At 36.4% G+C, this 27,728-nt stretch overlaps 1 protein-coding gene across 2 annotated transcripts in view; it reads right to left on the bottom strand.

The window, feature by feature from the left end:
- bod1l1 (biorientation of chromosomes in cell division 1-like 1) overlaps window positions 1-17,825 on the bottom strand; it is a 39,230-nt gene extending 21,405 nt beyond the window's left edge. For both annotated transcript variants that reach the window (XM_015344980.2, XM_006629660.3), the window contains exons 1-23: window positions 17,591-17,825; window positions 17,128-17,252; window positions 16,334-16,524; window positions 15,518-16,072; window positions 15,043-15,192; window positions 14,063-14,229; window positions 13,138-13,234; window positions 12,850-12,973; window positions 12,677-12,758; window positions 7,996-10,549; window positions 7,491-7,561; window positions 6,962-7,046; window positions 6,136-6,209; window positions 5,711-5,762; window positions 5,546-5,613; window positions 5,362-5,422; window positions 3,650-3,717; window positions 3,169-3,250; window positions 3,017-3,081; window positions 2,732-2,819; window positions 2,187-2,233; window positions 830-905; window positions 653-714 (exon numbers count right to left, since the gene is read on the bottom strand). In XM_015344980.2, coding sequence (XP_015200466.2) covers window positions 653-714; window positions 830-905; window positions 2,187-2,233; window positions 2,732-2,819; window positions 3,017-3,081; window positions 3,169-3,250; window positions 3,650-3,717; window positions 5,362-5,422; window positions 5,546-5,613; window positions 5,711-5,762; window positions 6,136-6,209; window positions 6,962-7,046; window positions 7,491-7,561; window positions 7,996-10,549; window positions 12,677-12,758; window positions 12,850-12,973; window positions 13,138-13,234; window positions 14,063-14,229; window positions 15,043-15,192; window positions 15,518-16,072; window positions 16,334-16,524; window positions 17,128-17,252; window positions 17,591-17,707 — 5,061 coding nt within the window. In that variant the 5' untranslated portion in view covers window positions 17,708-17,825. The remainder of the gene's footprint in view (window positions 1-652; window positions 715-829; window positions 906-2,186; window positions 2,234-2,731; window positions 2,820-3,016; window positions 3,082-3,168; window positions 3,251-3,649; window positions 3,718-5,361; window positions 5,423-5,545; window positions 5,614-5,710; window positions 5,763-6,135; window positions 6,210-6,961; window positions 7,047-7,490; window positions 7,562-7,995; window positions 10,550-12,676; window positions 12,759-12,849; window positions 12,974-13,137; window positions 13,235-14,062; window positions 14,230-15,042; window positions 15,193-15,517; window positions 16,073-16,333; window positions 16,525-17,127; window positions 17,253-17,590) is intronic.
- Window positions 17,826-27,728: the final 9,903 nt, after the last annotated feature.

Genomic DNA, 27,728 nt, shown 5'->3' on the forward strand with positions numbered 1-27,728 from the left:
TGCTTACTGTTATTTAACCTCTACAGTGACCTACTAGTAACACCCCCATTTGCAATAAGTATGTAGACAGACATATACATTTATGTACATACATTTTTTGGCATGGTTCATTTCCTGGAGCTAAGGCAGCATGCCAAAGGGAACTCATAAGTGGTTTTCATGTATAACTTAGCCAACATTTTTCCTGGTGTTCACAGAGACTATTAGATTTTCATGAAACATAAATAAGAAATACGATGGAATTTTTCTAAATGATCAAATAAGGCCTAAAAATGATGTTTACCAGAGAACCCAGAATATGACTAAGCTCTCAGACTATTGAAAATATTACACTTAGAATCACCAGATCTGTCAGAATATACAGGCATGTGTAGAGCCAAAAAACCCTGCTGCATATCAAATTTCTAAGTCAGGCTGTAGACCCCAAGTTATTCAAAGTATAGCATTAGATGTCTACAGACTGAACTGCTAGTGTTGCTACCTTCTTAATGGGCACAAAGTTTCAATTATATACCGGAGTGAGTAAACATTTGTTATTTTTAATGACAGCAATTGTAATCAGCTGCAAGTATTCTACAAAAGACTATTCGAACAATAAACTTAACTATAATTCTACAGTGCTACCAGGCTGACAATAACCAAAATAACTTACAAGTCCCGATGTATATGGCTTTTGTGCTTTCTCCTCATCCTCATCTTTCTGGGATGTTTTACCTTGAATTAAACACATGAAACAATTGTTTCTTAGGTTAAAATGAATGTGAAAGCAGCTCAGAAGATTAGTGAAAGACAAACAGACTACTCCCGCAATGTGCAACAAATTACTCACTTGTCTGTCTCGCTAGTTTGGGTTTTCTGCCCTTCCGAGTCCCTCTGGCTTCTTCAGACTGCCCAGAAGCTTCCTCCTTGGTTTAAAAGAGATTTTGATTTTGAAAAAGATTTTCAAAGGCTGAATGTAAGGAAGCACAGTACATTTAAACATTTAAATCTACAACGTTTTAGTTAGCACAATGAAAACTGAAAGGAAAATGCCACAGCCACACCATTTTCATTTATTAAAGCTAGATATTTTACGGGAACAAGTGAAGTGAAATACAACAGCAGCACACCGACTGGGAAGTGAATCTGCAACCATAATTCAATGGTTTATTACTTTAACTCTTCATCCTGTCCATACATGCAGATAACTGCACAGCTGAATATTATGTTTAATAAGCCTACAACAGATCCATAACCAAGAAATCTAAACTTATATAGCCCTTTGGCATAAAAATGTACTTATGGTCAATCTGTAAGTAAAACCCACCGAGTAGATTATGCTGTTCTAGCTCAAGCCTGATGTTTAGAATTCAACTGTGTAACTATTTAAATGTGAGATTTTTAGATATGTTCCAGCAAGGGTACTTGTACAAATTTGCAGAAAATAAACTGCAAGTCAAAATCAGAAAGGATTCAAAAAGCTTCAGTCCACCAGTCAAGCCTTGAGGAATCCGATACAGTTTTAACAGCGTAGTGTACTATATTTTAAATTTAGAAAGTACTAATTATACTTAAGACGCTAATGTAAACATCTCAAAATGGGAGGCTTAAGCCAAACAGTTGCCACCCAAAAAACATAATCAATTATATTAATTTGAAGACAGACACTGATGATTTACTGAGCACAAGAAGAAACTTTCAGCTTAAAACTGCATCACTCACAGTTATGAGGTGTTTTTCTCTTGCAGATAAACTGACACATTATTGAACAGGCATGACAGATGACTTTATTAAAGATTAACAATGGTCATCAATAGGGTTTCAATTGGTCTAAAGTAAGGCACAGACTATTATTGTGTATTCCCGAGACCTATGCATTGTAGAAAGTTTAAGATGGGGTCTTAAGATCATCTATCCCATGGAAAGATGGGATTCTGTCCCTTTTATATTGTAAAGCCTGACAAGAATGCTCTTGTTCACTGTTCTTAGAGTCCCACATACCACTAGTTATTCTAAATTGTCATTCTAAATTGACTTCTTATCCTCTGCTTTTTCTATACCTGCCTTCTTAATTTAAAAACGCATAATAAACTGTAGACTTCAGTAATTTTATCTTCATTAATTACTGAAACAGATTAAATTTGACAGGCACAGAGCACAATAAAAATTATTACAGCAAAAAAAGTTTTACTTATATAAAAAATTACCACATGATCTTTTTCTTCAGCTTCAAGAAATTCATATTTGCTCTCATCTGCAACAAAATCAGCACAAATCAAATCTACGGTAACCTGTTACAATACATTTTGCAATATGCAGTTTTACAATTTCAATTTATTGATACAGAGTAATTTCTTTGCAGTTCACTATTGTGTCAATCCTATTTCATGGTAAAAGGGATACCAATCTGCTTAATATTCAGGAGATACATGCAAAAGGCACATGATTAATTACTTCATTTAAAAAATGAAACATCTCAGAGAACACAACACTTTTAAAAAATCTTGGTTTACGTTATAACTGCATTACATAACTTTCATATTTTAGATAATGCTGTATCCTTAAGCACAGACTTCTTTCTATAAATTGCCTTCTTTGGGCTATGTTAGAGGTCCTATCGTACTATCGACATCTTCTTTATGAAATCAATGCATTTATTTAATAAATACTGTAATACAGAACACAACCGAAAACCTAACCAATTACTATATGGTCCTCTCCATTTCATTTTAATTTGCTTGCAGTGTCATACCGTCAGGATTGAAGCCTTCTGGAGCGTCAACAGACAGTTCTGCTTCAGAAACCAAGGTGTCCTCTTTACTCTTTTCACACTCTTCACCCTGTAATATAAAAGTAATTGAAATTGAAAACATATTATGGAATTTCATAATGCTTTAATTCTAAACATTCTTGTCTTTTGACCTAAATAATCATTTACTGTATTCAAATAGTTCTTGAAAGTTCTTGATGTCTGTCTTTCTGTACGGTGTTTCTTTATTTGTGTCACCTCATGGGTTTACGTGTTCAGTTTATTCACCTCTTGCACTGATATATCGCTCCTTTTTTTAAGATGAGGCTCCCCTGCAGCAACCAATGGATCACCTAGAAAAGCAGTGAAATAAACTGTTGACAGCAGTTTTTTTTAAAAACAAAAGCACGCTTCATGAACCCCCATGAAAGGGTGCTTACTTGTGTCTTCCACTGAAATAGAGGCCTGCTTTGAGCGCCGTCTTCCTCTTCTCTTGCAGATTGCAGTTTCTGATTCCCCAGACTGCACAAAAAAAAGTTCTTCTTTAAAACCATAGGTCATCTATTTGTGCCCTCCAGTATCATTTGTTTTGCAGAAAAAAACATGTATTAACTTAACCAACTGATTCTCCTTTGAGTCAATATTTGACTTTTTACTTGGGTTCTTTCATAACTGACATATACTTTTTCATGCAATAACATTTTATTCATTTTCTGTGGCTCACTAGGGTGCGTTACCTTGAACGGTAAGAAATGTATTTGCCTTAGTTGGATATTTTCCCATAAAAGACGGGGATCAAGGTAATACTTACCTATTAAACAAAAATCTAGATGCAGCATGACTGCTATACAGCAAAACTCAAACATCCACCAAAACATAATAACATTATAATCTGTAAAACACCTGTTGTCACACACTTACAGCAGCTTTCATCTCTGATTCTTTTCTGTCCTCTGCTACCTCCCGATCCTGATTTGTGGACTTACCAGCTGTAGAGATAAAAAATAATTATAAATTTGGTACACAAATTAAGCATATACCTTTTTAAAGCTAGTTAATAATAATAATAATAATAATAATAATAATAATAATAATAAACTTTATTTTATATAGCGCCTTTAAAGGTGGCTTCTCAAAGCGCTTTACAGGATGACAATAACAATAAATAAGAAGACTACAACAATAAATAAGAAAATTTCACAAGACAGGACACAATTATAATTACAACAATACAACAATAACAATAGAGGAGACCGTGGAAGATGGTATTAAGAAGAGCAGAGGGGTGAAGAATGGAACCAGTTAAGTAAAGGCTTTTCTGAAAAGGAGGGTTTTGAGTCTGGATTTGAAGGAGTTTAGAGAAGGTGACTCTCTAATATCCTTGGGCAAGGAGTTCCAGAGCTTGGGGGCATAGCAGGAGAAGGCCCTGTCGCCCATACAATGTAGACGGGCTTGGGGGACAGTAAGGAGGGCAGAATTTGAAGAGCGGAGGTTGCGAGGTGGGGAGTAGGGCGATAAAAGTTCAGACAGGTATTGAGGTGCCAAGCCATGTAAAGCCTTGTAGGTGAGCATGAGGATTTTAAAGTCTACGCGGAATTTGACCGGAAGCCAGTGTAAGGACTCCAGGATAGGAGTAATGTGAACACTTGCACTAGATCTGGTCAGGATTCTGGCTGCTGAATTTTGGACATACTGCAGCTTGTTCAGAATAGATTTAGATACCCCAGGGAGCAGAGCATTGCAGTAGTCAATTCGAGAGAATACAAATATGTTGATCAGCTTTTCAGCCACAGTTAATGATAGCATAGGGCGTAGTCTTGCAATATTTCTAAGGTGAAAAAAAGATGTTTTGACAGTATGCTGTACATGTGGGTCGAATGTTAAGCCAGAATCGAATATAACCCCAAGGTTTTTCAATTTTGATTGGAGCTCAAGTACAGAGCCATCTACAGACAGGGTTACAGGACTGGCTTTACGAAGTTGATGGGGGGTACCAATAAGCATGACTTCAGTCTTGTCACAGTTAAGATGAAGGAAGTTTTGAGTTATCCAAATTTTATGTCAGAGATGCAATTAGATAGAATAGAGACAGCCACATCAGTGTCGGGTTTGGTATGGATGTATATTTGAGTATCGTCAGCGTAAAAATGAAAGCTGAGGCCATGTGATCTTAAAAGCTGACCAAGTGGGAACATGTAAATGCTGAAGAGCAAGGGGCCCAGTATTGAGCCCTGAGGGACACCAGACTTGACAAGACCAATTTCAGACCTGTACCCATTGAGAGAGACAAAGTGACAGCGATCAGTGAGGTAAGACTTAAACCATTTGAGGGCAGTGTCAGAGACTCCAAACATAGTCTCAAGACGAGAAAGCAAGATGTTATAGGAGAAAGAAAGATGCAATTAAATATTAGTGCTGGATCACAAGCTGTTATAGCACAGTACCTTTCAATTGCAAGGCCAGATGGATCAAATTATTTTTTCAAGGCTACATATCAAGTAAGAGACTCATGATGAAAAAAGTTGATGAACAACACACTGCACCATAACAGTGAGTTATCTGGACAAAACATTTAAACAAATCCCTGGGACATGCTTCTGTCTCTCACAGATGGAACCAAATAAAAGTAATACCTTCATTCTCAGGTGATTGATGCTCTCCAGTTCTCTGTTCCTGGGTATCTTTATTTTCAACCTGACCACAAAAAATACATTATTCAAGACCTTCCTGTTAAAGATGGAACTATGTGGGTTAGTGACAAAACTTCCTAATGAAAAACAGTGTTCCATTTTATACATCGGCAGGCAAAATACAGACCTGTAATATCGTTTGTGAAGAAATGTTCTCATCTTCATCTGGTTTCTGTTTTTTGTCACTTGGATTTTCTGTCAAATAGAGTTAAAATTGGTATTACTAGTTCTGAAATATGCTGCCTAAACTAAATTTTCTGTCACTCTGATGTGTAAAAGTTTTGTCCTTCACCTTGACTTTGATTCACCTTTTCCTGGTCTATGGCAGGAGTAGCCTTTTCTTCCTATATAAAAGACATTCAAAGACAAAATACAAATTAAAATATTTTAAATTATACTCAGCAGTATACACATTACTGCAGTTAATTCATTGGTTTTACTCCAGAAACAAATCAAACAATCACAATACAAAGAATTTGGTTTGAAACACCTACAACTACTGGTTTGATTCCATTGCCTGTCAGGAACTGACATTACCAAGTTTCAGCTTTTGTTAGTAACACTGCAGTCTGAAGATGAAGTATACTTTAATACATAAATAAAATCACGTTATGACCTAGCCACATGTTTTGCTGCAACAAAAAACAGTATGTAGAACATTAACTGACACATTTTGCCTCCTTCAACCACACAGCTGCAGAATAAGTGTTCACTTACATCATTAGGTGTCACCTTTCTCTGACCTATGTCTGTATCTCCAGGCATCTCAGTGGAACACCCTCCTGATGACACTAAAGTGAAAATATTTTTAAAGCATGGTCAATGAAAAAACATGCAGTCTAAAAGTGCCTTGAATGTTAAGTAAATTCCAAAGTATAATGCCTTTAAAAGAAAACCCAGAGATAACAAAATTACAGAACAATGTGTAGCTCCTTTAGAGATTACGGAGAGACATACAAGGCATTTCTGAATGCATTTCAAAGATGCGGATATGAAGTTTTTAGGTTTCTTTCTTCTGTGAGCTTTAGGCAAGGATTAAACTCTTTTTTCCCCACTATGGACATTAGGGGGATACGATTTCATGAAGGTTAGGTAAACAGTATAAAGCATACCTATACAAAAAAGAATTGCAGGACAGGAACCTCTGGTAAACTAGTCTTCTGGCTAAGTAATGAATAATGGTCTAATATGTGTAAGAAAGCTTCACGGCTGAAACGTTGTGTTTTCTTTCTTCTTTTCAGCATGGAATAAACCTATTATTTGTTCCTTTGCAGCCTACTCATGCTGATGCAGCTACCCACCTGAACTACTTCAACCAACATCTGCTGTGACCCACTATGCCTTCCTCCAAATCTTTTTCTAGATCACACACCTGAAGAAGGCTCCACGGCCAAAACCTTGTGTTTTCTTTCTTCTCTTTTCAGCATGGAATAAACCTATTACTTGTTCCTCATATGTGTAGATTACTTTTACCTATATCCTTTTCCCTGAATAAACTAATTTAAAAAATCTATTCTGATCAACATGAAGCACTTCAATTTACCAATTTTCTTCACAGCTGCAGACAAGGCCTTAGGTGGTCTTCCCCTTCGAGGAGTCACCTTTTCCTTGATAGGATTATTTACTTCCTGTTATTAAAAAGATTTGTTCAGTGTAGTTCATTGTAGTTATATGTAAATAGATCTCAGTTTTCAAACTAAGCCCATATTCAAATGTTTAACTCTTAAACTGCATAAAAAGAACACATTTTTGCAAACTATCCCAAAAGCAGAGGATACAACACACTTTTACATTCTGGAGGAGATGCCAATCCCTCACAAGACATACAAGCAGACAGGAGACAATTGAACTGGTTACCCATGTTACCACAAAAACCATGCAAACTCCACACATACGTTGTCCCAGACTTGAATCAAACCTGGGACCAAAATCTCTGAGGCAGCAGTGATAATCAACGTCACTTGCCCTTCAAAATTCTTTAGAACATAAAAAATATTCCTCTTCTCTTTTTTCTACCTCTGATTTTCAGATTTGAACAAAGCAGGTCAAATGAAAAGTTCAATGTCACTAACCAGCTTGCCTTCACAGGTCGTCTCAGGTGCTGGCTTCTTCTCCGGTACACTTTCACTTACTTTAGTTGCATCTACACAAAAACAATATCACTTTACAAACTGCGATTCAAAGTGGTATCCATTTCAAAACTGGTTTTAGAGGTACAATTTCATATTTGAATACTGCATGCCCCTATTCACCTGGAGTTTCAGGTGCTTACAGAAAGTTAGTTTTTTTGGTAATACAATCTTGCAAAAACAAAATAACTTTTTATTCTATAAAATGGACCAGAAATCTTAAATACTAGGTCTGAAACCAGTCTCTTTGAAAACTGCAAATCAGAATATCCAATGAAAATTATCATAAATTATCCTAAACACAATGGAATTATTTTAAAATATTTTTAAAAGTTTGAGTCTATCAAACTTGTTGTCCAATATCAGCAACAGAATGTTCAAGAAATACATTTCTGCCACCAAACAAAAATTAGATGTTTTTAAACCACATGTATGGTTGTATCATTACCTTTACAATCTGCATCTGCTTCTCCTACAGTTTTGTCCACTGCCATTATTGAGGTGTCTATATTTTTGTCTTTGTGATCCTCCTTATTTTCTACATCTTCTCCAGAGCTGACAGCCTTATTGCAAACTTCATTAGATTGATGATGTCCCTGTCCTATTGTGCTTTCCAATTGTTGTACATCACTCAAGATATTTATGTTTCCTGCCTGAGAATTTTCTTGTTGATCGTTATTGTGCGGTACAGGCGACGATATTTCTACAGCAAACCCTGTCTGTGTTGCCTGTAAATCCTGAGATGTGATCTCTGAATCCATTGATAACAATGTCAAGGCAGCTTCTTTCATCTTCATATCAGCCTCTTCAAAAGAAATGTCTTGAACCGTTTCCACAGTTTCCGGCTGTGTAATCCCTTCCAATTCCACTTTGGTCTCACTTTTGAGGTCAGGGTTATTTTCCTCTGCAGAAATCACAACAGAACTTTTTTCTTCTTCTTCACAGGCATTATCCATTTCTTGCTGCTGACCAGTAGCGAGGTCTTTATCTTCAGTCTCCAAAGAAAGTACTGTTGGATATGACACCACATTAGTTGGAACATTTTCTTCATCTTTTGGATTCTCTCTATCGCCCAAAGCATCATTCTCGGTACCAATCTCCATTGGGCACACACGCATTTCTGGCTCCAATACAGTCTGCCTGTGCTCTAGTAGCTCTATCTTGGAACTATCTGTCTCATCTTCCTTGGAATCGTGCTCAGGGGAACATGTCTGCATTTGTGTCTCAACTTCAGGTTCAGGAGTAACATCACTCAGGGCATCAAATGTGTCGTCTGAAACAGCAGTTATTCCTTCTGGCTCTGCACTTTTACCATCTGGAAAATCCATCTGTTCAGAGACAGGTTGGGTTTCATTTTCCAAACTGTTGGTATCAAGAGGCGCATGCTTTTTGCCAAGTTCAGATACATCTGTGTGCTCAATATCAGCATCGACATTTTCATGAGTGAACTGGGAAAGGTCTTCGGCGACAGCAACATTGAGTGGTGTTCTACTGCGATCTTGTCTTACGTTTTCTTTCACTTCAGAGTCGTCAGTTTTCTCATCCCAAGTTTGTGCAATACTGGTTTCATCTGCCTTTTTCTTTTCAAAATCTTTAACACATTTTTTATCAATATTCTTAATATCCTTGCTTTCTTGTGCTTGTGTTTCGTCCTTAGGTTTATCATGTATCTTTTCTTCTGAACTCCTCCTTTCTTCCTTCACACTCCCTTCCCTTTTTCTCTCTCTTGATGAGTCAGACCTGTTTGGTTTTGGAACTTTGCTTTTATGCTCTGTACTCATTGATTTCTTTTCCACCTTGGATGTAGACTGAACTTTGGAATCATCCCTTGATTTCGATTTTACTAAGGACTTTTCCACTTTAACTTTGGAAGTTGAATCCTTCTGAGCACCAGTGGCTAATTTACTGCTACTCTCACCGTCAGATTCTGCTGTAGCTTTACCCTTAAATCCAGAATCCAGTTCCCTGAATCTACGCTCAGTATCAACGTCCAAACTAGATTTTTCGGTTTTCAAGTCTTGAAGGGTCTGATCTACCTTTGATTTCCGATCAGAACTCATGCTTTCTCTCTCACTTGGTTTGGCTTCTCGGTTTTCATTCTTGGATTTCACTTTTTCCATATACCGGTCATCAGAGTAGCTCTTGGATCTCTTTGTAATGTCTTTGGAATGCTTTTCTTTTTTTCTTCCAATGTCAGTTACAGGCTCTATATCTGATTTGTCTTCAGAGGAACTTTCCAGTTTGGAAAAGGAGTCTAGGAGGAGCTGCTGCTTAGAGTCACACTTTGTTAGTGCTTTCTCACTCCTTACCTTCTCCGTTTTTGAACTGTCACTTAAAGAAACTTTAACCTTCCTTGTGCCATCCTTAGAAGAGCTTTCATCCAAGGTCACTTCTGATATCACAAGCTTTGACTCCTTGACTGAAGACAAACTCTTCTTTTCTGTTTTTCCCTTGCTCTTTCTATCAGACTTATCATCTACAGCTGGCTTAGAAACAGAACTACCATCCTTCTGCAAATGTTCCAGCCCTTTACTTTCCAAACCATGATATTCAATAGGACCTTCAGCTCCTTTCTGTGCTTTATCAATTTTCTGCTTGTGCTTGACTCGGTCATCTGAAAGGCTTCTTTCTCTGTCACTCCTTTCCTTGGAATGTTTCATCTCCCTTTTTCTCCCAGACTCAACGTCCGCCTCTCCCATTTCTTTTTTAGGGTGCTTCTCAAGTTTCCCTGCTGTCCTTTGTTTAAACAGCTCCTCCGAACCTTGTTCAAGATCCAAAATGAAAGAGTGGGTCCTGTTTTTATCAGGTACTTTTTTGTGTTCTTTTGCTTCTCCACTTGCAACGGTGTCCTCCGAGACAGAGCTGACCACCTTCTTCCTCCGTGCTTCTGTTCTGCCCTCTTCAGAAGCAGCAGACTCCGAGAGTCTTCTAACCGGCTTCAGCTGCTGGCCCTTCAAAGGACCAGCTTTCAGTTCCTTTGAAGAAGCCATGGCTTCCGGTCCCTGAAAGTAATGGCATTGAAAAATGTGATCCTAGTGACAGAAAAAAATTACAGAAACCTAAATATTTTGAGTGTAATTTTTTTTAAACATGGTACAAAGGTCAAGTGTCACAGGATGGATATTATAAAATGCAAACATTGTTTATGATGCTCTTCAATTTACTTTATCAATTTCCTAGATACACACTTGTGTTTGAGATATTCTTAAAATGACAGAAATTAATCAGGATAAAAAATAATTGTAATCCTTTACAAAATGTCTTCAAAGAAACTGCTGCTTCAGTTTCCATTCAGGATTCTCACAACAAATACTTAGCATAATTATGCATTTAGTAAAGAGAAAAGGCTTTCCATTTCATTTTTAGAAATGTAGCCCTTACAGTTCCAATAGTTAAATGTATTCTTTCAAAGTGTTATTTAATGTTTTTTTTTTTGTTTTAAAAAGCATGAGGTGGAGCAAAGTCGCTGAGATTTTACTCATCATCAGGTCACATGACTTGTAGTACCATGCTTACCACAGTTCTTGGGCAGCACATCCTGGCCCTCCAACACTAGCATCGCGTTGGTGTGACCACATCTTTAGAGGTGGAAACCAAACCTTTCCCAGGTTTTCTACATATAACTTTTTTATACTCTTTTCTGGTACTATTCAAATTCTCTTTGAGATCACTTAGCTCTATTATGCATCTCATTCTGGGATACTATGAGTTTATACTGAGGCTATCATGTCCACGACGGCTCCAGCATCAAAGCGCGGTGATGTTAGTGTGGTTACTGGACACACCTCCTCTCTCCTGTAATTGCCGGTTACCACGGACACAAACAGAAAGCCTGATTACCCACGTGCATTTATAAGAAACCTAGTCGTAGATGGTGCAGATCAGACTGCACTCAGCACGCTAGCACATAGTCGGATCAAGATTCTGTTTTTGAACCTTATTCGCCCTGTTCTTGTGTTCCCTAGTTTGCTTCTCTTGTGTCTGTCTTTCCGTGTTGCTGTCTTCAGTTCCATGTTCCTGACATGTGCCTTGTTTGGGATTCCTGACCTCTCCTTTCTAGATCTGCTCCTGGACTCCTGCAAGGTCTGTGGGTTCCTAGATGTTCCCTTGGCTCTGACCCTGCTTGTTCCTGAGATTATGCTTTTTGGATTTTCCCCTTGTGTTGTGTTACTGAGATTCTCCTGATCTGCCCCTCGCTTTGCTGTAACCCATTATTTTCACAGATCCTTCTTGTTGCTTTTGACAGTAACCCGACTTCCTCAGTTTTGACCACTACCTGAACGACCACAACTGGAAGAGGGCCACTTGGCAGCACACAGTCTACCTTCATGCCCTTTACAGCTTCAGCCTCTCCTGTTAGTGCAAATGCTACTTAGGCTGGCCCTCACTGTGTGTACAGCACTGCTGCCACCCAGCATTCTGTCCTCATGCCTTACTCCCCAGTTTCCCTTTGCCTCCCTACCTCATCCCTTCATGTACTCCTCATACTTGGGCTACTACTCAAAGATCCACTTCTTTGGTAACAGGGCTTTTTAGTATGCAACATACCTCTCTCTCAACATGGTTTACTCTTCTTGTATTCTAGCTATTCCATCACGAGTAGGGCTTACACCTCTGAACAGACTGCATTTGCTTCCTCCATTACAGAACAATTTATAATTCAGGCTTTTCCTTCTGCCTGTCTCGCTCTTGACAGGCAAGAGCTTTAGGCTCTCACGTGTCCTGGTGATGAGCAAGACTGGGTGGAGAGATGCAAGGTGTATAATGAAGGCATAAATCAGTACAGAAGCCCCAAGAGTTTTAGAAGTTTCTGGGGGCAGATCCATGAATGAGCAAGGGTCTTCCCACGTTTGGGAAGACAGGTACGCAATATGGAAACTGTGTACGTGTGAGTTTTGAAGCTGATAAGGGAAAGGAGGGAAAGGTATGTATCACGGATTGTTCAGACTCCTAGCACCATAAAATATTCCCTGGATATATGGTTCCAATCACTAATTGTTTCCGTATCACCAGTGTTTTCAGTAAATTCAAATTTAGATCACTACAATTCAATCTTGGTAACGTTATTTGGAAGCCTATGCAAATTCAAGGATGTTTAATTCAATATATATATATAAAAAAAATCTTACATCAGTCTTCTTTAATGTTTCTTTAGATTCCTCCTCCGGATCACCTTTTTTCTTAATACTACTGCCAAAATCTTCATCTTTCCTGAATGAAAAAATATTAAGGCTGGTTTAAAAATCCTATGACTGTTAAAAAAAAACAGTGACACTCCACTTTAATTATTCATATCTGTAACCTGGAATCTCGTTTCCGCTTCCTGCTGATTGCCACTTTCTTTTCCAGGACCTTCTGCTCTTTCAGTGCCTCTTTAACACTTGGTCCTTCTGGATCACAGACTGGAGAGACTGCATTCCTTTCATCTTTGTTCAAAGTAGAGAACAGATACAATGAACATGGGAAACACTGAATTTGCTTAGTATATTTCTAAAACATACGCAAGGTCCAATGATGGCGAAAATCAGTTTTAAAACAACTATAACTGTATGTTGTGTTGTACACAAAAAACCTCTTCGGAAAACAGTACCTAGGTGCTCCAGCTGTGCAGATTTCTGTTTGCGCTTCTCTTCTAACCTCTCTCTGTTCTGCTGTCTTTTCAGTAGCCTTTCTTCTTTGTCTTTGGCCTGCAACATGAAATTTAAGTGATTAAAAAATAGCATCAACATTCCTTGATATCAGAGTATAGGTAAAATACAAGATTGCAACTTTCATTCCCAAGAAACAAATTATTTTATACTATGAGCATTTAGGGACAAAATAAAGACACTCATGCATTAAGGACAATTCTTTGTATTATGATCATTTCCTTTATTTTTATATATTCTTTCTTATAGCCAGGCTTAACATATGACGCTTCATAGGCCAAAATGTCTAATTTTATCCCTTTTTACTACTGGTCAGCTTTAAAAGCAGGGTCAAAAACAAAGAAATATTATACAATATAAGGTATCATCAACAGTTGTACTTTCCTGTAACCATTAAACACCATATAATTCTGAGTACCTGAAAGACAAAACTTTAAGAAAAAGTCTGCACGTATCAAGTTAAAACTAATATTCTATACTCTATATACAACCCTAATAACACTAAGAAGTGTTGTCTGTAATGCCTTTAAGACTGATTACCCTAAAAATGTTATAAAGGAACATTAACATGACATACTGCAAATTCAACGTACCACAATTATAGTCAGAAAACCAGCTTTCCTAGATGAATAACTGATATTAGTGTAACTAGTTTTAATAAGTCTTCGTTAAAGAATATTCCCTACTGCATCTTCAGAAAGAAGCAAAACAGCCTCCCTCAACTGTGCAGTCATTCTTGCAAGCACTTGATTCAACATAATAGGGCTACTGTGATTTCAAATTAAATCAGTGTTTGAGAAGTACTGAAATAAATGGTTCAGTCACTACCCAACAAATCATTACAAAAGGATTAAGAGAGATCCTTACTGCAGAGCGCCTGCGTTGCTCCACTGTCACTTCATCATCAGAATCACTGTAGTACTTGGAGTAAAGGAAAGGCTTGTGGACGTAGGCTTGCCGGCCTGTTCTGGGTTTGCGCTCTATGGTCTCATCCTTCAGTGCAGTCTCTGCTTTGTGTTCCACTTTCTCCTCATCTTAAATACAAACCAAAACGTCTCTGGTGTGAATAGACATAGCTGTCAAAACCGACTACCCGAGTGATCAGGAATACAATTAAACTGACTTAAATTCCAATGACCCAGTGTGGAGGGACAACTTCTAATAAGTGTATAACCACATCTTAGCAATTTCTATGTTCACTTTTGAAGTTATATATTTTTTTTAAAGTAAGTGTAACCAAGTAGTTCATGCAGTAAAAACCTCTTCCTGAAGTATGGAGGAAGAGCCACTCACTGACCATGGCTGGAGCCGTGAGCTCAAGGTAATGCTATAGAAAACACTTGGCCAGAAATGGTCTAGGTCTTTTCAAATTCTTGTCATGTCGCAGCAACACCTTTAAAGAATCAGGCAGATGCATAACTAAGGGGCTTAAACTGGACCTTCAGACCTGTTATGTCATAGTTCCTTTTTGCAGTGTTATGCAGCCTGACAACATAAAGTCTCTGAAGACAGTGTATTTATCTGTAGTTAAGGTAAATTACCTAATCCGAGTGCATGGGACCAGTAGCAAGATGGAAAAAAAAAAACATTTTCTACTATTTTAAACCAGGGCATAAATGGTAACAATTTAAAATCCTCAATTAAAACAGTTCAAACAGCATGTTTATTTTCAATGAAACTGCTGAAAATTGGAATTCTGAACAACTACATGACAGGCTACAAATGATATATTAGAGATTTGTTTCTGATATTTTTAGTAATAATTAGCATAAAAAGCTGTATGAAATTTAAATATAGAAGAAGGCTTCGTTGCTGGGGTTCTTGAAAAAGTTCAACCCTTAGTGTACCCTCAGAAGTAATCTCCCCTTCCTCTGTAGAGTCAGAAAGCTGGGGCTCTTCCTCACTCTCCTCTTCAAAACAGGACAGGTCACTGGTGTGGACGGAGCTGACAGAGATGTCACTCAGGCCTTCTAGGTCAGAGTCTTCTAGGGAATATTCTGAAACAAACAAAAGCACACACTCAGTTCTTGTCCAGTACTAACTCTCAAAGAAACAAACATCATCTTTGGGATGTTATTTGGAGAACCTGAAACAAAAACTGAGTTAAGTACAGGTAGAGGAGGCAATGACTTTACTATATGTACTGTATGTTATTGAGGTATTATTTTAATTTCTGAATTAATTAGCCTAAAATGATTAATGAATGAGGTTTTAAATCATGATTTAAATAGCTTTAAATTGGCTATTTAAAGTAATAGGGTAAAGCAGGACATTTAGATCAACTTGTACGTGAGAGGAAAAAATAACCACAATTAGTTTTACCTTCTTTCAGCCTCTCTCTGGCTTTCTGTCGTATATGATGTTTATCAGTGGGAGTCTGTTCAGCCTCTCCATCCTTTTCCTTTGCTGCGGTTTCATCTTTTCCTTTCATGGACTCCTTTGTTTTTTCATTAACCTTTTCTTTGCTTTCATCTGGCTTGCTTTCCTCAGCATCATCACTTGGCTCTTTGAACTCCTCAGTGGTTTCTTTGCTCAGTTCCATCTGCTCGTTGGGCTCCTCTGCTGTATTCTCAGCATCCTGGGGCTCAAGCATAGCAGCTTCCAGGTTTTCTTCCTCTGCGGTGCACATCTCTTCATCACCGACTTCTCCGCTCAGTTTCTCTTTGCCCACAGCATCATCAGGAGACTTCTCCTTCTCTAAACCTCCATCAGTAGCAGGCTGAGAAATGGTTCTCCTGACTGTTCTGTCCCCAGATTTCCCAGCTGAAATGTCATTTGATGCCCAAGCAGCACTTGCCTCCTGGTTCAGAGACGTAATTGTATCCAGAATGGACATAGCATCACTGGCTACTGACGTGTTGGGGACAGAGGACATGCCTGAAAAAGAAATTAAACACACATTAAACACCAAATGTTATTGACTGTAAAATGATTATGAAGGAAAGGATGGATTTTTTACCCAAATTGTGGGATTTATATTATTTTACATTTCCAAACAAACAATGTGTTGTCTATTTATTCAGCAACAACTATTTAAATATATCACGATGTACCTCCCATTATATTTATGACCCCTCAAGAATATATTTTTCATCCATTTTCAACATCATATAACAATCAACAAAACATTAAACATACCTGTAGTTGGAATGTAATACTCTTGCTTTTCTTCTGCTTGGACAGAACAAACTGGTGGCTCCTCCTTCTGGTTTATAGAACCAAGAAAATCACACACTACTCGTTCCACTTGAGGCCTGAAGGTGTGGTGAATTTTAGGATCTACAACCTGTGTGACTATTCTATCAACTCCCGCCTCCAACATCCCCGATCTGAAACAAAGAGAAAAAGGTGCCGTCAAAAAAAGTCAACATGAGAACAGTGCTTCCAGAGTTTTCTCAAGTCATTCAGGCCGACAGAACAAAACATCATTACATACTAGTTCCACGGCAAAATCTCCTACTCCCGATGGGAATGCATTCTGTAACAGATCATATATCTCATTTCTAAACAAAGTAGAAAAAATACAGAAAAAGCAGGAGGCCCTTGTGCAGTGATTCCTAGTAAAATGAAAGTGCCATCCCATCTCAAAAGGATATCTATATAAAAAGGTGCTGAATACTTTGTGTTTCTAAACATAGAAAATTACACACGTGTATATATGCCAACATAAAGACACAAAGGGACATGAGTACACTTTATATTTTTTTACCTTTTACCATTAAAATGTCACGAAAAGATGGAAAATGGCATCCTTTTGTTTGTCATCTCAGTTAAAACACATTCAGAAATTGCTGCCAGAAACTTTGCATCTAAGAACTTAAACTGACTTTCTTACTTTTGCCGTTACGACAGTTAGGATAACAGCGAAACTGAATTTCAGCCATTAAAGTGAGCGCATATGTAAACAAAGGTGTGAGCGTTGATAAACTTACTGTAACACAAGCTGCCTGATGCTGTTCCTCAGCTGATTCTTGTTCAGATGCGGGCTCCATGTGTGATTCGATAGGTGGTTAGACACAAAGTTATCCACTCGCTGTCTTAAGTTCAGGTAAGCAGGCTGGGCGAAAAGTTTTTGTTGTTAAAATTCGAACTTTACTAAATCTGATATCGTACATAAATGGGGGAAGAACACACTTAAGAGAGACGCAGGAAACGTGAACGAAACCTTGAAACCCCAGAATAGACATACACATCACTAGCTTACAGATGTCAGCAGGTGAAGGAAGATGAATACGTGACAGCGGCGGTAAAATACACAGTGATAGGAACTTCACACGAAACTTCATATTTAAATACAAACACCAGTCAAAACGTCGCTTTTAACGAGAGATATGCGTTAATATGAAACATTTTGCTTTAATGCTATAAATTTCGACGGTATAGCTTAAATCATACCTTTGTGTCCACATCTGCCAAACAATCCCTTCTGAACTGATCAAAAAGCCCTTGTGTTTTTAAATGATTAACAATCATAGAGACCAATTTGGGGTCTCCGGGTGGTAAACCAGACATTTAAAATCCTGAGCGAAGACTTCAAATAAATAAAAAAACCAAACCTTAAATGATAAAACACTAGGTTTGCTTCATGTAATATTACTACTTGTTCACAGTTATTATGCTTCTTGTGCCCTGTGAACTCTGTAACCCGGAAGCTGAAGAGTAAAAGAGTAAACGACATTTTTTTTTGGGGGGGGTGACAGATACTACTAGCACATTATGGATAAGCTTTTCAAATAGCGAACTCTAACGGTAATGTAAATTATTACATCATCATCTGAAGAAGTTTTGATTAAACCCTTTTCATTAAACAAAAAAAATAATGACTAGTTATATTTCCTGTAAGAGACATTTTCTGTAATGTAAATGTCTTTATTGGGAAAGGAAAACGACTTGCTTCCTGAAAACACTGCTAATTTATGAGGCTTTTTCAAATATGAAGACTTTATCTTTACAGTTTATTGGAAGCAAAACGCCCTGCAATTCTAGTTTTTTTTTTATCGTGCATAAAAATAAGCAGTTGCCTTAAGACAAAATTTGAACTTTATCGGGTGGTGAGTGCTATTGCATAAAACAACAACTAACACAGTTTTAGAATTTCATTTATTCGCGTGCTAGTATAATATAAGCGCATCTCATACGTATTTTTTTCCAGATGAAGATAACGACGATTATGGTAATAGTCTTTGCAAGCCAGGGATAATGGACTGATGCCACAGAGAATATGTTTTGGTATCAGATATAATCACTGATATTATATTGTAAATACGTTTTAATTCTGAAAATAATATCTACGTTATCAATGCTTTCAAGCGGTGTTGAACTTTATGTCGGCAATAAATCTCTGGCAAAGTTTGCAGCTTCTGTGTTTCATGTGAGACAATAAATCAAAATATGAAGGAAACTTAAATTGCTTAAGTTTCACTAAAAGTAGGCAAGAGCATTTGTGGTCACATCTCAGTGTGCCTTTGTAAAGAGCTTTATCGTTTGCAGACAGTTGGCAAACAGTTGCAAGCAGACTGAAATTTTAGCAGGGCCACATATCAATGCCAAATAAACATTCTTCTGTTCTGCGCACACAAAGCCTTTCGTGATGACACCTAAATTCTCTGCTGTCGGTATGATAAACCTTTAAATGATTATATATTTATGAACACAAATCATTGAACAAGTACCGTGCCTTGGTCCTCACAGAGAGTAGCCCTTGTTTAAAGTTTATGGACCGAGAAGAAAACAGGTAATTCGCTTCTTTCTAAAAGCTCAATATGCTGACAATGTAATGCTGTCCTGGAAAAGACCTAGGTAAGATTTAGTACAAAATAATGCCTGTTTATCCATTTTTAGTGTGCTCTTCCCAGCAGGTTTACATACATGCATGTCTTGATTTCATATACACCCACAGAATATGATAATTTTACTTTAAACTCTTTAAAAAATTTACACTGTTCATAGAGGGTACCTTAGTTTAGGATGTCATTTAACTAAGTAAACACTAGGTGTCACTATTTCCCATGACAACATTTCAAACACTTCTAAGGATTATGATGACAAAAATAGATATCTTTAATTGACCTGGCTTGAAACCTACTAGCTATGCAACAGTTTTTTTTTTAATCTGTTACTATGATGTGTTTATTTTTATATTAAATATGACATATTTTAAGTATCAAATATTGTTAATATAGAGTTTCCTTTTTGAGAATTTGATAAAAAAGAAACCAGATACAGGAGTACAGAAATATTACAAATTATATAAAATGTTCTTAAATAATATTCTGTGATATGGTGTCTGCATTCTTAAATTATCTTATTAAGTAGGGTCCCAGTGCTACAAGGCATCAATGCTGATCACGTTTGCCACCAAGCCACTTCTGATAGGTCTTTAAAAGCATTACTTAAAAAATAAAGAATCAATAAAATAAAAAACTTATAAAGTCAAAATGATAATATAAAAAAATGTGCATTTATGATATGTTAAAATATATTGTGATCTTTTCCTTTTGATTATTTTTAAGTTAAAGTTTCTTAACACATCCAAAGAGATAAACATCCATTACTGATTAATATTTTTTCTAAAAATATGTGTATACTGTACTTTTTAAAAAACAAGCATTTCTCATCCAGCAAAGAAATAATAGGCATTTTTAAAATATGTATTCCCAATGTGACACATATATATTTATAATAAACAATTATAAATATAATTGTTTATTATATAAACAAATATAATTGTTGACACCTGAAGAAGGCTCCACGGCCGAAACGTTGTGTTCTCTTTCTTCTTTTTTTCAGCATGGAATAAACCTATTACTTGTTCCTTTGCAGCCTACGCATGCTGACGCAGCTACCCACCTGAACTACTACTTTATAATAAACATATACCTTGGTTTAAATGAAGCACTTGTACAGGCAAACATCATAAAATACATTTCCTAAAGGAGTATATTATGTTGATATACCTATTATTTAAAAGTAAAGTAGGTATTGTATGTGTATTTTCTTAGTTCGTCAAAGTAAAGCTGTTAGAGCAATTTAAAATGTGATTTTTCAGTTAAATAAAAAAACTTTTTTAAACAGGTGAAGATACATTTCTTAATATATTACCAATTCTAAATAAAAGAGTTATGACATGTGAACTATACACTTGCTGTCAGAAGCCTGTGTTAGTACATCATTAAACTGCCAATTCAAAAAGCTCTTAAAATGATAAAAGATGAAAAAATACTGTAAGTTAAAAGGGAAGTACCCTTGTGACATACCAATAAATATGATTTATATATTCTCCCTTAGAAATATTGCTTGTTCCTAGGAATGCAATTATTTCAATATAATGAAAATCACTGCTCATTTAATAGACTATAAAAAGAAATAAAAAGTGAAACTTTTAGACACATGCATGTTAAAGTGTGTGGTGTAAGTTACAGTAGGTATCAAAAGACTTTGTGAATGTTTAACAGAATTGGCTCGACTGACTATCAAACTGTCTTCATCCATTGAAGTATAGTTCTGTTATTACTTTTTACTTTCAACAATATTTTTTCTTCTCCAAGAAGAAAAAAACTAATGAAAAAAGAATCTGTCACTTCTGTGTCTCAAAGATGAATGTTGTTAAAATGTACAATTGAAAAATGTTTCCAGGTTTGCATTACTCACTATCTCATAGCTCAGCATTGATATAATTTTATTTAAGATTTCTCTTGTTCTAAATAAAACTGTTTTAAAAAAAGGAAAACACGAATTCATAATCCTGCATTTTGTAGTTGTATTAATAATATACAATAAATCTTATACGTGGTCTTTCATTATCTTCTGTTTAAACCAACAAGGTCCTTTATACTGTACTGTACATACAATATTTATTTGCCATGATTTAAATATATATGATTTATTTAATAAATATATTTATTTTATTTAAAATATTATTTAAATATAAATAAAGGGCAATTTGTATTTATATATCTAGAATGGTCCTCTTCTTAGATTATTGGAAACAGAAGGTTTAACAAAAATTCAGTACTAATGTTGTTGACTAATAAAGTTAAAAGACAAATTTCTAATACAAGAAATTGTAAATGGACAATAAAGTGATCTTATCTTATCTGTAATATTTTTTTTCATTTACTATATAGGAACATTGAAGCAGTTTGCAAACTGCTGTAAATTCAGATTCTTTCAAATTATGATTTCAGACTTGTTTCTCAAGATATGTTTATTTTAAACCTTAAATTGTTTGCTAAAATAATACCAGCTTCAGAGAAATGTTTGACTTGTTTGAAACCTGGATTGGTCTTTGTAACTTGGATTCAGCAGTTCTATCACTGGGCTATACCCCTCCAAGAACTGAGTGCAGACTTATGAAACTGAATCCATAAGTTATAGAGAGGATCCTCATAGATTCCGATGTGATGTTGATAGAAAATGTACTGTAACTTGGCGTAGTTCTTAATATTGACTAAAATACAGAATATCGGAAGAAACATCATTACGGGATGAGTGTTACATTTCTACTTATAAATTGCTGTAAAAAAGGCATTGCCTGATTGTTAGAAAAATGTGGTATGATTTTTTAATTAGCTGTATACGAAAAGTTCTCGTGCTACCCCATTTAGATCCTTATATGCCCCTGCAGGGGGGTGCACCACAACAGATGAGAAGGTCACACCTCAAGGCCTGGGATCTGAACCAAGATGGTCTGCTCAAGATAAGTTCTTTGACTATATCACAAAACTTTATCCATTGTTTGTATATGGGATGAGCTTTATCAGCACTGAAATTATCATTTATTGTGATAAGAATAGAGCCAGAACAGTAATTTTCTACTGGAGAATTGAAGAATTCAGCATTCACAAGAACGAGCCGAAAATATCCTCACTCAATAGGTAGAATGGCTTGCACTTACTAGGTAATGTTTCTAATTCGGGAGAACATCTCTTTTAATTTGTTTGAGTATCGCTGCATAATCTATAATTAATCAAGAAATCCCTTCCATCTCCACACCTTGAATGAGTGTGGTGTTAGATATGTACTTGCAGGTGATTCAGCGAGCTCTGTTGCAGGGGAAAGTGCCCGGTGTGGATGATTGCTGAGGGCGGTCAAAGGAGCTGTGAACTGCCAAAACATTGTGTTTCTTTTCTTCTCTTTCAGCATGAAATTAACCTTTTGTTGTGTAGTTAGCTCGTTTGCCAGGCCTAACGGTGTGGAAATGTGCTGCTGAGAAACAGGAATGGCTTGCTGAGCCAGACTGACAGGAGGTGCTGTTATCTGAGCGTCAATGCCTGGCAAGGTAGCAGCATAGCTTTTTTTACCACAGGAAAGAAACCAGGACAGAAATAAATTAGACAGCACAGTGGATGAGTTGTCAGATCACCTTGTGCCCTGTGTTGGACCAGGTGCAGTCATATGCACTTCTATCCTGGAGTCCTTGCACTGTCTTCCTGTCAAATTCCATGTGGACTTTAAAATCCTCATGCTCACCTATAAGACTCTGCATGGCTTGGCACCTCAGTACCTGTCTGAACTATTATCGCCCTACTCCCCACCTCGCAACCTTCTCTCTTCTAATTCTGGTCTCCTAACTGTCCCCTAAGCCCGTCTACATTGTAGGGGTGACAGGGCCTTCTCATGTTACACCCTCAAGTTCTGGAACTCTCTGCCCAAGCATATCAGAGAGTCACCTTCTCTAAACTCCTTCCAATCCAGACTCAAAACCTTCTTCTTTGGAAGAGCCTTTACTACCATTCTTCACCCCTCTGCTTTTCTTAGTACCACCATCCACGGTCTCCTCTCTATATTGTAACTGTGTTTTATCTTGTGTATTATTTTTATTTATTGTTGTTGTCATTCTGTAAAGCCCTTTGAGAAGCCACCTTTAAAGGCGCTATATAAAATAAAGTTTATCATTACTATTATTATATGGGCGGCCTGAGAAGGAGAAAGGAGAAGGAGATGGAAACAGCAAACCTGCTCCTGTATAAAGCACCCTATAGCTTCCCTGCCATGCCAGCAGCCATCCTCCAAATCAGCCCAGAAAAGAGAAAGAATACAGGAGAAACACTATGACAAAATGGATTCTCCATGGTCCAGTGTGTGATGAGAGATGGGGTACCTTGGAGAGAATATTACCATGTCTAGATGTGAGTAGGAGTGTTTCAAGGTGCATGATCCACATTCTAGTGTAGGAATGGCTTTGTAAGTAAAATAGAGTATGTATGATGATTAAAAGATTGTGAAAGTGTCTAGTGCAGAAAAGCTGTGCATTTGTATGAGTCTAAACCAGGGAAACCCAGCAAAAGAAAGATGTCTGCTTTGTCTTCTCTGGAAAGGGAACAACATTCAAGAACTCGGACACAGAGGACACAGTGGGCTAGAAGTGAGGAGTTGTGAGTAGTTCAAACATTAGAACAAAAAAAAGGTTACAAATGTGATGAGGCTATTTGACTCATCTAGCTGGTTTGATAGTAGTGAATTGATCCAAGTTCTCATCCAGCTGTTTCTTAAATTATTCCAAACTATTGGCTTCAATCAAGTGGCAAAGTTCTATACTCACGCAGTCTCCAAGGAGTGCCTCCTGTTCTCGCTTTTAAATAGACTTTCGTGTCATTTTTAATTGTGCCCTTTAGTTTGTGTTTCACTGTTCATTTTGAAGATTAGACTAGCAATGTCACAGTGCTAAGGCTAGCACAAGGCTTGATATCTGTATGTAAAAACAACAAGTTAATCACAACATTCAAAATATTGAGTTTAATCAAGCATAGAGAATATTTCTTAGATAATTATGAATATTCATGGGATACAATATTCAAGCAATGAAAATTAATTTCAAAGCTGATTCAGAAAGGTCATAGCCTTATAAAAAGGGAAACAACAAAGAGCTTTAATACAGCAAATAATCAAGGTGATTACAGCACAACAACAAAGTCCAAATATTGTACTTTGCTTTGTCTTATTTCTGCTAAATAATTTACACTAGAAAACTCAGAACTAAAAAATACTTTAAATGTCTTCTAGCTTTAACAGTTAAAATGAAAGTGGAATACCCAGTTCTTTCAATTTCAAACCATTGTCATAAAACACAGCGTTGCATTATGTGATATTTGTTCGGAACTTTGGAGCCAATGTCATATAAGTGGAAATAGACAAAGAGTGTGAAGGCATGTGGACCAAACTACAGCAAGATTGATAGAATTGCCAAGAGCTGCTTATACAGTAGAGTTGGAAGATGTTTCTAAAAAAAACCTGGGGAAAGTCAGGAAGACATCGTTCTCCAGGAGTGTTTGAAATGCTAGAGATCACTTTCACTGCCAGACAACAAAGTTCAAGGAAAATTTTACAAGAATCAGTTAAAGAATCACCACCTAACCAGTGTTCTGAAAGAGAGCACTTCTTCACCATATCTGAAGGACTGCGTTTTTGGGGAGATCATGTTTCAGAAGACACCAAGGATGTGCCTCATTCTTACAAAAGTGAGAGCAGTCCATTCAAATCTTTGAGCGGCCAAGGAAAACGTTTTTTTGTTATATAAAATAATACCAAAATAGAAGATTTGTGCTTGTAATAGCAAGTATTCAGAAATACAAACTGTATATTTGCTGTATTGTGTTAAAGTGCATTGATTACTGTATATTTGTTGTACTGTGTTAAAGTGCATTAATTTTCTATCCATGTTAATTAAAGATATTGTTTTTAAGATGAATGTCTTGACAAGTGAAGTGTGTAATGTCTGGTGTTGACATTAAATGTTTCTGTTTTGGTGGAAGCTTTTGTTTAATAGTGGAAATGAATGATGTTGTGCTCCTGAATTATAGGCCTGAATGTAGGCCTTGAAGACATAATACAGTTTCTGCAAGTGTAATAATTGAACTGTTATCTCAGAGAAGTATGTTAGACTTGTAGAAGGTTGGGGGTTTTAATCTGATATAACAATCCAGAATTATAACAGTTAATTGCAAGGGCACTTGATGACTTTTAGAAACCAATCAAACATAATTAAGAGTCTCACACACAGATTCTTAATATACAGTATATTTATTGATATAACTAAAACACGCATAACAAGCAACAACATAATAGTATATATCTCTGTGAAAAGATGTGCTGTAAACATGAATGGCTGATCATTCACTCAAGGATTACAAATATTAGAGTTAATAACTTCAGAGTTAAAATATGTATCGACTATAATGTGTTACAGTCTAAGGCGTAGGTTCTATCAGTCTTGCATAATTAAATCACATTCCCAGACACAAGTAAATGTACATTTATTATTGTGAAACTAAACATCAAATGTGTTTGTAATAATAGTTCTCTCAAGAATAACAAAATTTAATACTCAAAGATCCATTGTCCAGACGTCCTTGATGAGTTTAAACTTGGTGCTGGTAAAAGCTGGCTGGGTTTCCGTAGCAACTACAGGACAGAGTGAAAACTTTTCCTTGCTCTGGGCTCAGGCAGCTCTGCCAAAGTAGCGTCCTGTTGACTTTGGTCTTTAAAACAGTATGCTCACAGTTTGTCTTCTTGAGGCCTGCAAGATGAACAAAAAGCTATAGCTTTGTTCACAATATTTTGGAAATAAAAAAAATAAATCTAATTCTAATTGTTTAATTAAGATGATCAGCAGAAAATAACAGCTAGATTTCTTCTCTTTCAGGAAGAATATCTTGGGCATAATTCTGTACTATACTGATTCACTCTCTCGGCCTGACTTCTTGGAGAAAGTTTAAGTACTGACCCGACTGCTTGCAGTTACGTGGTTGTAAAAGTCAGTTTGCCAGTTTAGAGAGAGATTGAGAGAGCCAGGCTGGAGAAAAAAAAACTTTTGACTTGTGTTCCAGTTTACTGTATATGGTGCAACATCACTAGTTGGTGATTGGCCAAGAGGTCATCAGGTTTGGTTCTGGTACCCACCCTACAGATCCCCAATTGGTGGATCTTCCTTGGGGTGATTTGACCATGCCACGTGACTTAAGGTCCATCAGGTTCAGACGTTTCATTGCTCTCTACTAGACATCCAGGCACCAGCAGTGGACATCCATCATAGGACTTTAGATTGTCACTTTCCTGGGGAGGAAAAAGACAACTCATTTCCTTTACTTTCCCACATACATAGACCACTAGGTCATCCTGTGGCTGAGATCATAAAGAGGGGCATCTTTAGCTATATTCCACTGCTGTCACACAGACAGCACCAGGCTGCTTGGTCAAGGCACACAAATATTATTAGAAATCTTTAAAAACATTTAATTCTAAGTGAAATAATAGGCCTTGTCCTTACACACTGAATGACTAAAAAGCAGAATAATCTTATCCACAATGGTCCAAGATGCTGCATATTTTGTTGATGAGAATGGGATACCAAACCAAGTTTGCAAAGCACAATGAATTAACTATCCATAGCCTTAAACAATGTTTTAATTAATAAACTACAGTTATTCCAATGCACTCAGAGAAATGCTGGTACAGTATATTCAAGTTTGGAGAAGTTTATTTCTGTGAAAAGTGTTCATTAAAACAAAACAATATACCAATGTCTAGGTTCAATAAATTGATTAGGACTTGGTTTGCCACAAACATTATTTGCAATATTCAACTATTTTGAGACATAATTAAATGCTTCTACAAGCATATTTACATGCACTTGCAAAATGCAATATCATTCAATGATTTTCTTTACTTACAGAAAATGCATTAAGGAACGTTATATGAAACAAAACTTTTTTATATATCAAAGCAATTATATAGCCTAGATCAGAAAAGGGAAATATATAAACTGGTGCAATTTCTGAGACTTGAGCATCTGTGTTTGCATGTTTTGTTTATAAATAGAATTTAATTTTGGCAAGCATCCATCCACTTTCTGACTGCTTCTACTGATTCAGGGTCACAGGGAATATCTCAGCTTTGGCAACAATACAAAATCAAAAATCAATAAAGCTTTTTTAAAAAAAGACACATTTAAAGATAAAACAGTGTCATATTATGTGCAAAATTGTATTCTTAAATATTTTTTAAAGTGAGAGAGAGAGAAATAAATTTATAGGAATAAAAGAAATGTAAATATTTGGACAGATCCTAAGATGACAGCAGCAAAAACTCATAATTCCAGTTTTGATCTCCAGATGGAAGATACCAAGAGTTGACCATAAAGTACGACAATCAAATTCAGTAAAAAATGCAGGACGAATGAGTAAATGAAGTAATTCTTTTAATTATTTTTCATGTGTAGAATTTTATATTACAATTTTTATTCACAAGAATGTGCTACTTTTAGTAAAACTTTCATCATTAAGGTATGTGTAATTCCTTCCTGAGTCTACAAAGGATAAAAAAATATTTGAAAGGTGAAAATTTAGCAGAAGACCAGAAGAATGGGAATGTTTTTTTTTCACTTCAACTTTTGATAAGACATTTAACAAAATGTTATTTTGAGACAGAAATAAAGGAGCAAACAGTTGCCCTGGAGATCCTTAAAACATTCAGCTAATCTCTAGATGAATTCAAATAAAACATGTAAATATCATCTCTTTATATTTATAATGTA

Source organism: Lepisosteus oculatus, chromosome 1, assembly GCF_040954835.1.
Source record: "Lepisosteus oculatus isolate fLepOcu1 chromosome 1, fLepOcu1.hap2, whole genome shotgun sequence".
Taxonomy (NCBI): Eukaryota; Metazoa; Chordata; class Actinopteri; order Semionotiformes; family Lepisosteidae; genus Lepisosteus; species Lepisosteus oculatus.